Raw genomic sequence first — 11,355 nt, 5'->3', positions numbered from 1 at the left:
TGACTGTCGTGTCTTGTCTGTGTTCATATATTTTCTCCTGTATGCTTTCTATGTTGGAGTTTTAGGGTCTTTCTTTCTTTGTTTTCCTTTTCAAACCGAGGGACAGACGAAGCCAGCGAGCGACCGGGTATCTCTGCCATTATAGCAGGTAAGGGCTTTTGACATGGCACTCTACTTTAGAGGAGAATTACTGAACCAGATAATTGCAAAGAAGACTTATTTCGTCGAGGGAGACCTACTTTCTGGCTCATGAACTGTTTTGAAACAATCTATTGGGATGTGCATTGGAACAACAATCGAGAGTATCACATAACATGAGAGAAGTGATTCGATAAGCAAGGTTGCATCAGATAGTTTTGTTGAGCTGTACAAATAATTGATGATAACCTCTAAAGGCAGGTTTGTGTGGCATTTAAGAGCATCGTCATAACGAGTGCCCCATTTGAGCTCCCCTTATTTACAAACAGCTTCGGCAAGTTAAGCCAGTAAACCAAGGTGCAATGGCATTTAGTAATGGGAAGGTGAGCAATATATTTGAATGGGTCGAAAGCCCATCTGTTAACATGGGACTCTGCCATATTAATATTGTTGCCGACACAAGGTGGAGGTGATAAGATTGTAAGCTTTCTAGTGTGGCCTCCTCCTGTAAGGTTTATTTTGTATTTTATTAGAACTGGAAGGACTAGGAGAATGGTAATTCAACTTGAAAGGCACCACGAATTAATCGGTCCAAAGGAAGGTGCGGATTTTTTTATATATTGTAAAAAAATAAGAGTCAGGGGGTGTTCTGCTTCGTGCGAACGCTTTAGTGATAATAATGTATGACCAAGGGTCTCCATTTCTTGGATGAATGGTTCTGCTAAAGAATCGGAAGGAGCTTACTATTGGTGATAAAGGTCGTCTAGTACTATGAAGTTAAGAGTCGTGGAGCACATAAAAAGCAAAAAGAGCCACCAAATCTGTGAAGAAGGCGGTCTTGATGCCTGTGGACTTGTAAATCAAAGCTCCTAATAAAGCCCAGTGCGAGGGAATGTTAAGTTGAAACATTAAGATGTCCGCATCAAGATAGCTAATGTATTGCGATTAAACCCGGCTCGTTAAATGACAGCCCTTCCGCCTCCTGATTTGGAAAAGTGATGTTATGACCTGGGGAAGGGCCAGGGGAGTTCTGGGCTGGGGGCGCTGGTAATAGGGGTGCTTGCGGGAGATCAGAAGGAGCACTATATAGGCCTTTGCATTTTGTCACATTTGCTGTGCATTCAAAGAATATGTTCAAATGTTGGCTTGTCTCGTTTGACAAACTGCTGCTTATTCTCGGAACATGGAGATTGGTGTTGGATTCTCCTTTCCCTGCTGCAAGATGAGGGAAATGTGCCATGTGAGTCGAGTGAAAGAGGGGGTTGTAGGATGTCACAAGTTAACAACAAAAGGTAAATAGTCGTCAATATGCAATACAAATATTTCAGGACAGCAGCAGAAAAGCACAAACTAGTCATTGTGTTTTTGTTTGTTATTGTGAAGTACAATGGAAATAAAGTTATTAATAGGATCCAAACAAACCAAGACACTTTAAACATGTGATAAATATTAACTGAAACCCGATTTACTTTTCGTTTGTGCGTAATACGTATTTAGCAGTAAAACTGCGTGTCTGGTGTAAACGTAGAGGCCGATTAAATAAAAAAAAGTGCTCAAGTGAATGGCAGCACCCCACTTTTACTCCTATATTCGGGACAGTGTGCTCCGAAGTTTCCACTCGCTGAATGGGCGTGGCTTACTTGCTACACTTGTTCTTCGTGTGATTGCTTGATTTTACACCGTCGGATTGACTTCAGCGACATAACATTGATGGCAGGTCTCCCACGCTGAAAAATGTTCCTGCACCACTGCATCAGGGTTGGAACCTGGGTGCTGGCAGGTTTCAGACATAAATAAGACCTCTGGGTTGTAAGAGTTTAACCGGGCCCAGGCTTCTAATTGGTATTTAGACGTGGATAACACTTCTACTCCTTGGGGACCGATCGGCTGGGGCCAGAGATTTGAGCACGAGGTCGGCAGGGCAATTTGTGTAAATTGAATTTGGAGCAGATACCCGAAAAATAACAATTCGGTTTAAGGACGTGTTGACTGGGACAAATCTTACTTTTATGATAGAAAGCAAGAATTTGAGGTGTGTAGGTGACGTGAAATGGCGTATCTCGAAAAGGCTGGCCAGGGTCTGAGGAGAGCGTCTCAATCCGGGCTCAGGCGAGCTTGCCTTTGGTGCGCCTCTGACGTGCAATCACGTCATTTAAAAAAGACGCCATACATTTAGAAAGTTAAAGATAGGGGATTTTTCCTGCCGAGACTAGCCATTTCCTGAAGTCAGTAAAAAAGCAGGGCAACTGAGAAAGCCAGCCCTCTAACGTTCTGCAGATAATGAGAAATATACACAAACTAAAACAATTTAACATTCCTAAAGGAGCCTGAAGTTACTTCACTCCATAAGGGCGGAGGTGCGCTGCCCCTGCCAGCAGCAGCAGCTGCAAACCTTTTCCCCTAAAACTATAATAAACCATGTTTATTATAGTATTGGGGAAAGGGGCGGGGCCACGGGGTGACGAGCAATGAGGAGGATTGCTCAGCACTCCCCCTTACTGCGCCTGTATGTTTGGCTGGTCGTCTCCGGCCGGCCAAACACACATGCACAGAAGGGTCTCTCTAGCCCAGCAACTGTGTTGGGCTGGAGAGACCCTGCACAGGCTCCCAGTCTGCCTGGGAGCACCCTGGCGGGGCGCTCCCCGCCAATCCTGATGCTACTCTGAGCAGTGTCCGGATTGGCCGCAGGACAGGCTGGGAGCCTTTGCTGGAGCGAGACCGAAGAGCAGAGGGGCGGAACGGGAGCAGAGGTAAGTGTTTAAAAAAAAAAAAAAAAAAAAAAAGTTTGATGTTATGTGCCCCTCCTCCCCCCAACCCCCCCCGCGCGCTACCACGTCCCATCTGAGACCCGCGACTGCTGAAGTCACAAATAGGTTCAATTGAAACACGGCATCAAGATACCTTCCCTTCACATTGAGATAATAGTGCTCTTTTTGACAAAATTTATAATATAATTTTAGTTTTTTTTATCTGGTTTATATATCTGGAGAATTTTTTTTGAATCATTGTAAAAAAAAAATGCCTGAATAAACACGAGATTATATAATTTTCCTCTTGGTATATTTAGAATTACAATTGGTGTACACGTTACAAAGATTACTGATGTTGGCCTTCATGTGTATTCTGCCCAAGATGCCACTGTCCGTTTCGACCTTCATACTGGGGCTATTCTTTGTAGCATTGGTAATGTGTATAATTTAGAAAGTAACTCATTTCAGTGCCACGAGCTCATAGGCCAATTTCTGTTTTCATTTATTAATTCATCTTTGCAATGTTATTTATTTCTTTTAAATGAAAATGTAAACATGCATGCACCTTTAGACATTTTTATTTGTGTTTTTACTTTTCTTTATTGCTTTTGCATTTTTAATTATATTGCATATGTCTGAAAAAGAGAAATAAAAAAAATAAAAAAACACAGGGTTGTGAGACTAATTGGCTTTGTCAATTCTCTTTTTTACCAGTGTGTTACTTTGTTGTAAAATATCAAGAGGCTTCTCTAAAAGCAATAGGCACCAATGTATTTCTTAGAAGAAAAATGAGGGAAAAAATTGAAAATTCTGAAAAATAAGAATCAGCTCAGCACGAGGATTAATGACTAATCCAGCGTCAAGTTTCACCTTTGAAGCTGGGCTCCAGCTTAATGAATAAAGAACGAAAAATAAAAGAAAATAATAAGGAAAGGATCTGTTCGGGGAAAACACCTCAGATTCAAATCCAGCGAGTCTCGTTAGAATCCTTTATTGACTAAATAACTTCTCATTACTGCACAACACAAGTACATGAAAAGTGAAATTCTTGATCCCTTTTACACGCAATAAACCTAAATACAAAAACACTTTTTGAAGCTATTTTACTGAAGTAGTTTCAGGTGTGTTTAGTTGTAGGTCATGTATCTAGGTGTTGCACTGAATTTGGCATACGACTTGATGACTTTATTCACAGCTTCAAGGAAGTCCTTCTCGGTGGCCACTTTTCGACGAGCACGAATAGCAAACATTCCTGCCTCTGTACACACACTTCGGATTTCGGCGCCTTTGAAACGGGGAAAAATAAATCAGAAAAACATATTGAGTTTAGTTTGATTCCACATAAATGAAGTGACAGAGAAATTCCTGGGATCATAAAGAAGGCTTACCAGTGCTGTTGGGACACAGTCGTGCCAGCAGCTCAAAGCGAATGTCTCGCTCAACACTCATGGAGCGGGCATGAATCTTGAAGATGTGAGTACGACCCTAAGATACACAAAAACATTTTTTTATGGAACAGTTTATATTCTGTGGTCAAAATGGTTCATACCGGTGCCAATACCACATAAAAACATTTTTTTATAGAAATAAATATATAAGCTTTGTTTCAGACATCACAGCTTAGTAGTAAGCACTATATATATATAAATACTTACATGTCAGTGAAAGTCTCAATGGTATTAGCAAAGCATACAAAAGGGGGGTGCGTAGTGGGTTGGGGGGCACTGGATGGAAAATGTTACTTACCCAGTAGATATCTGTTTATGGCAGCAGCACAGGTGGAAAAGTCTGTCAGATAAGGAGTTGTGCCCAGTAAATGCCAGTTCCACCCCTAAGCTTTTTGATGGAGAAGTGTGGCACAATAGTTAGAGCGGCAGACCCTGATGCAAAGATCTGGTCCGGGACCAGGGTTCAATTCCCACCTCAACAGGTCTTGGGCTCAATTCCCTTGGACCAGATAATTCTCGCCTCAGTGCCTAATCTAATTAATGGGCCCCACTCTGTAACTCTGGGCAATAGCTTGCTTAGTCTCCACAACGGCCCTCACAGCGCTTGGATGCTTGGCTTCACCTTGGGGCTGTCCAGGAGTGGGCTCCTCACAGGGAAAAGCCAGGAGGGGTTCCACAGCAGTATGCGTACAGCGCCTTGAGACCCTAACGGGCGAGTAGTGCACTATACAAGTGCAAGTTTACAGTTTTAAGCTGGATGAGCTGAGTGGACACTACTTTTTAAATTCCTCCATCTTGTTTGAAAGAAATTAGGCCAGTAGGGTTAGGGTTATGTACACTTCATAGCGGAAGTGGTCATAAGAAGAGTAGTCACCATAAAGGTGGTCAAGCCCATTGGCTACCACCTGGCACTCCCTGTAATGCCCCTAAACTGAGTATTTAGGGGGCACCCCTGAACCTCAGAACTCAGATCCTGACTACGTATGAAGACAAGGACACAGAGGAGTCGCACCTGCAGAAGAGGAAACAAAGAAGCAGCTTACTCGGTACCAACCCCACAAGTCTGACTGCTCACCTTGACACACTCTGCCCAAAAAGGCAACTTGTCCTGCAGCTGAGCCTCTATGAAACCCAGGAGGATTGCCTGCCTTCTACAAAGACTCAGATTCCAGTGAGCAGCGGAACTGCGACAAAGTTTTAAAAAAAGAACTCTGCAGCCCCGGGAACGGCAAAGACCCGCCACATCTGCACCAGACGACCACGACCCAAGGTGAAGCCAACCAACGGTGCCAGCCAAGTTCCCCTGCTGTATAGAGTCCGAGTCCACTCAGGTTTCACCCCTCTTGTCCTTACCCAAGTTGGCTGCAGCCTCTGCAAAAAGGCCCCCTCTCCTGCAGCCTTGTGGTGGGAGAAAACCCGATACCTCCAGCAACCACTGCACCTGTTGCAATCTGAGGTGGGTAACCGGTGCCAATGATGTCCCCCAGCTCTCCAGAGCTCAAGTCCACCCAGAGTCCCCCCTTGCAGGACTCCCCAACGACGCCTGAAGCCTCAGCATGACACCTAAGGGCACCCCTGCATCCTTCACCCCTGGGGAAAAGGACTGAAGGTGCACCTGCGTCCCTGAGCACCCAAAGTCTACCTACATGTTTGTTGACCCAAACTGCCTTCCTAGCCAGATCCTGCAGGCTATCTATAGGAGGTCCAACTCCCATAGGAAACCCTTGGGTACCCAATACTATATTGCACCCCTGCACCTGGATGCCCCAGTGCTGCCTGGAGTGATCTGCTGGTGTGGTTCTGATCAGTGCCCAGTACTTACCTTAACTCTCTGAGATTGGCCTCTTAAGTTGTTGTTAAACCAGTGTTTGCGGAACACTGTTTTCTTTCACAGGTTAACATTGAAGAACTCTGAGAATTGCACTAAGTGTTGATCTTTAAATCTAAAAAGTATTTATGCTTGAAAAAGTATTTACCTGATTACGAAGTTCTTGGGTTTGAAACATATATAAACAAAAGTATTTTTTTTCTAAATTGGTGTTGGATCTATTCTTGAGTGTGTGTATTGCCTCGGAGTACAACAAATGCTTAGCAGTACCCTCTGATAAGCCTAACTGCTTGCCCAAACTACCACAAAATAGAGCATTAGTTCTATCTGCTTTTGCCTCTGAAAACCAATTAGGGATCCACTGGACTCTCTGCATAGTGTACTTCTTTCTAGTGCACCATATCGAGAGTCGGCTTCCTACACCTCTGTTACAAGATGCCTATGTGTTTTCCTTCTCATTAGGAATTTCGTTAGAACGTTCTACCTTTAAAGGGTACTGTGTTTTATTGTATTTATTTTCTTATTACCCAACATTTACATAGCACTACCATTTTGACTAGAGGGTATTTCAGATTGCTCGATTAAACATGGACAACTGTGGTTGACTTGGTGGATAACCAATTGATTAACAGAATTATAAATCTGAGGTGTGATTTGGGTACATTTCAACAGGTTTCTGACATCAAATAACCTAGAAGTTGAGGAAGGGTGGGGCATGGTGTATGAAGAAATACAGTTTACTGTACAAGGATAGTGCAGATGGAGGTACGTAAAGGAAAAAAGAGGGTCCATTGCTCAGCCAAGGTATTTGTTGTGTCATCACTTTTCTCAGCTCTTTGAGACATGGATGTGTGCTAGTGATCTAACAAGATTTAGGATGAGGTCAGATTGTTGACTAGGCATGCCATGAGATGGTCTCGAGGCTGTGGTTCCCATGTCTGCATGATGCAGCTCACCTGATTGTTATCCGCTGGCTGGATTGTGAAAGGATCACTAAATCCACTTTAGAGCTTCAGAGCAGATGGTTTAATCCACTCTTTTTAACTTGAAACTAGAAAGTTATGGTTCACAAGATCTGAGAGTAGCAGTATCAAATGACTGCATTCATTTCAGGAAATAAGGGGGTTTTCTGGATTTTGGTCAGTATGGTTTTGTGCCTCACTTCAGTCTAATACCGACCACCATCTGTGAAGGAGGTTGAGGGGTAATTTCACCTTCAAGAACTCTGCTGGAATACAGCAAGTAAGAGCCTGCTTGTTAGGCAGCATTGTAGCAAATACAACTGGTTTGGAGGATTGTTGGATTTTTTCAGAAAGGCTTACAGCAATTGAATGCTTCAGAGACAGAGGACTAGAAAGTTATGGTTCACAAGATCTGAGAGTAGCAGTATCAAATGACTGCATTCATTTCAGGAAATAAGGGGGTTTTCTGGATTTTGGTCAGTATGGTTTTGTGCCTCGCTTCAGTCTAATACCGACCACCATCTGTGAAGGAGGTTGAGGGGTAATTTCACCTTCAAGAACTCTGCTGGAATACAGGAAGTAAGAGCCTGCTTGTTAGGCAGCATTGTAGCAAATACAACTGGTTTGGAGGATTGTTGGATTTTTTCAGAAAGGCTGACAGCAATTGAATGCTTCAGAGACAGAGGACTCTTCCGCCAAGTAAGGAAATATTGCCAAGGTTTAGGTTACCAGTGATAAAAGCTTGGAAGCAAAATGAGTACATGCTCTTTGGGCAGTGCAACTTCATTGTAAAAAGGATGGACAGCTATTAGCTGCACCTCTGCATAGCCAGAGCATGGGCCTGTTTGCCACCATAATATATACTTAATGAGAGGTTATAAATCTACATCTCAAATAAGCTGCCACATGCTTATTATTATTATATATACAGATGTTGTGCTAGCCTATTGGGATGTATTAGTACTCTACATGAACTGTAATTTGCCAGAATGGTATGCTAAATTATTCCTAATTATTCATGTTGAATCTCGCAGCCAACCAACGTGCTTTGCAAATGTCATATAATGACCACCATTTTCCTAAATGTCTTCTGCAGTAATGATTAAATCACTGAATTAAACTGCAGACATTAATACCAGACACTCAAACTCTAAACCCCTTTTGAGTGCTGTAAATCATTCTCAAGGTGTGACTAAGTATAGGGCACATTATTTAAAGTGCGAGTAAAAGTTCACATTCTGACCTCAAGATCAGGCAGGCTAAACTCAATCTTTCTGTCCAGTCGTCCAGGACGCATCAGAGCAGGGTCCAGTGTGTCGGGCCTGTTGGTTGCCATAAGCACTTTAATATTGCCTCTAGGATCAAAGCCATCCAGTTGGTTGATCAGCTCCAGCATAGTGCGCTGCACTTCATTGTCACCACCAGCCCCATCATCGAAACGAGCACCTACATGGGATTACAAGGACTGTTTAATATCAAAATAATTTGATGGTAAGAGTGTAATCATTTCAGATCCAAGACGGAAGAACACGGCAGAACGAGAACATTTACTGTTAAAGTATTTGTATCATGTTATTTATAAGACACTAGATATATATATTTATTTTAAAACATCCTAGGGTATACTGAAAGACATCACCATTCCCACATTTGGTACAACTTCTCAAAGGACTACTATGCGCAAATATCAAGCAGCACTCATATTTGCACATGGCAAATCTGAAAAAACATGGACAGTGACACACTCTAACAAACACTAACACAGTATGGCTCCTTAGGCTCAAGAGTTTTGCACTGTCTTTTGAATTCCACTTCGTGATCCCAGATAATAGTGCTACGTTTAGAATTGGTCTAAGCATAATCTACTGTCAAGAGTATCCACTTTAAGTCCTATACAGACTGTGGTTCTCACACTCACCACTGGGATCGACAACTGTGCCAGTTGTTAAGGGGGTCATTTGTTGATCACAGGATGAGTTTTGTGAAGCAATTGAGCAACAAAAAAAAACACATCAAACCACCAAATCAATCTAATAAAGAATCCACTATCTTTCTGTCAATCAAATTTTGATGCACCTTGATCGGGGTGTGGAATACATCTAGATGTGACTATTAAATGGTGTCTTATTAGAGTAATCCCTTATGCCACTAGAAAAAGACGATAATGGAACAGCTGTGTCTGTCTACACTATTAAGGCTTGGAAGCATATTTCCCCTGTGGAGTGCAACATTCAAGGAAGAGCCGTGGCCACCTTACGTGATATTTGCTTACCTATACTACCACCCTAACCATGTGCTCCATTAAAGGCTGGTTGCTATTTCACAGGGACTAAAACGGCAGTCGTTGCTTGGCAGTCTATAGTACAAAGAAATGAAGAACGACTCCTAATTTAGACATTGGGCTCATTGTCAGCCACCATATTTGATGGCCACAAACCAAAAGCGTGCAGATTCGAAAGCAGAGCAAAGAACCTTTGGTGCAAGCACTGTGTCCCAAAATAATTAGGATTCCGATTGCCTGCATGGCATCAGACAGGATCAATTATTAGCTATTGTTTGTATGAGATAGTCAGGGGGTTGGTGTCCTCCTTGTGTCCCCTAGATGTGGAGTTAGTGGGACTGGAGTAGGTTACCTGTGCTTGTGTACATGATTAATCAGTGTTGCTGTTGTTGTTGCTGCTCTAATTTCTTGTATAAACTGGACGATCATATAAAATTGACATTCATTTTATATCACGCCGTATGTGGATTTATTCAAACATAGAATTGGTCCATGCCTGGATCAGAACATTAAATGCTGATATTCATCTGTATTGAGTTAATTATCAAAACGAGTCCTCCTTGAGCGTGTTACATTAGAATTATAAGTACCCAGTTCTTGGGGGGATATTGGGTTACCCTGTCTATTATGGTAGTTACAAAATAATCAGTGGCAGTAAACAACATAACAATCAATAGTTTGGGGGGTGTTTCAAACAAAGGGCTGCTGGAATACTGAGAAGCAGCAGGCTACACCTTCTAAGGGTATTCCATACGTGGTACAAGTCTAGGGCTATGGTAAGCCTGGTTCAAACCAAAAGAAAGCCGCACAACAAACAGCTAGAACTTGCTGAGACCCATGTTAAGTCTATTGCTAGGAATATCGCTTAACCCACCCTTAAGCTTGTACCTTCTCTCACTGCGTGGTCATTCACTCCTGGATGAAGGGGCACCACTTCAAGGCCAGTGGTGAAAAAAGCAACTTCTTGCTGTTTTTAGAATCCACAATAGCAAAAATCCACAAATCAACTATAAAAATATTGAACATCTATCATATACCATCTCACCCATTCTGTTTACCTCTCTAGAGCAGTGGTTCCGAACCTGTGAACCGGGGACCCCTGGTGTTCCACAAAGCCTATTCAGGGGGTCCGCGACTGCTTTGAAAATTAAATAACATTAACAAATTAATAAAGGGTATATACAATTTAAAAAATCTAAATGTGAACATTTTAAAATGTTCTATAAAATGAAGGAATTTAAAATTAGAGGCTACAAATTAAGTTGGTGCGCTCATTTTGATTTGCATCGAATATAATGTAATAAGAACAACTAGTGGCCTCAGTTTAATTTAGAAAAAGGTCCAACCTCCCCATTAAAATTTTGCTTGTTTTATATTTGTTTGTGAATTAAATGAATGATTAAATATTTTGTGTATTTATTTGATAAATGTTTGTTTCTCTATTTTTTGTGTATTGTTTTGAGGTTCAAATACTTGAAAATGCTTAGGCTGGAGTCTCCTGCTTCAAGTAATGATTCAGTGGAGATCCCCGGATTCCAATAGTAAATCATTGGGGGACCCTGGGTTCCAGTAATGATTAAGTGGGGGTCCAGAGGAGTCAAAAGGTTAAGAACCACTGCCCTAGAGACTTTATTCACTACAGACTGCTCTTATATTCCAATAGGCACAGCCGCTCATGGAGCATGCTAGGGTTCAACCAGGACCCTTTTGCTTCCTGAGATGGCTGCTGTTAGGAGGAGTAAGGTAATCGGGTCCCTCGAGGGCCACTGTCCTGCTCCCACCTAAAACATGAGAGTTTTACTTAATTGAGGGCCAGGGCTAATATTTAACATCCGGGTGGTACTATATGTTTGCACATGAAATGTGTATTAAACTGGAGCAGAAGCAGAACCATTTCAGTCCAGTTAAAAAAGCTAAATCTGTGACTCGGCGGGAACTTTGGTTACAT

The 11,355-nt window shown here is 42.2% G+C and overlaps 1 protein-coding gene across 2 annotated transcripts in view; it reads right to left on the bottom strand.

Moving 5' to 3' along the window:
- Positions 1–3,863: 3,863 nt before the first annotated feature.
- The window catches only part of PSMC2 (proteasome 26S subunit, ATPase 2), a 117,783-nt gene continuing 110,291 nt past the window's right edge, over positions 3,864–11,355 (bottom strand). For both annotated transcript variants that reach the window (XM_069229691.1, XM_069229690.1), the window contains exons 10-12: positions 8,370–8,572; positions 4,277–4,373; positions 3,864–4,173 (exon numbers count right to left, since the gene is read on the bottom strand). In XM_069229691.1, the coding sequence (XP_069085792.1) occupies positions 4,016–4,173; positions 4,277–4,373; positions 8,370–8,572 (458 nt within the window). In that variant the 3' untranslated portion in view covers positions 3,864–4,015. The remainder of the gene's footprint in view (positions 4,174–4,276; positions 4,374–8,369; positions 8,573–11,355) is intronic.

The sequence above is a fragment of the Pleurodeles waltl genome, chromosome 4_1 (assembly GCF_031143425.1).
Source record: "Pleurodeles waltl isolate 20211129_DDA chromosome 4_1, aPleWal1.hap1.20221129, whole genome shotgun sequence".
Taxonomy (NCBI): domain Eukaryota; kingdom Metazoa; phylum Chordata; class Amphibia; order Caudata; family Salamandridae; genus Pleurodeles; species Pleurodeles waltl.
The sequence above is the reverse complement of the archived record's forward strand: the minus strand, read 5'-3'. Positions and strand labels throughout refer to the sequence as shown.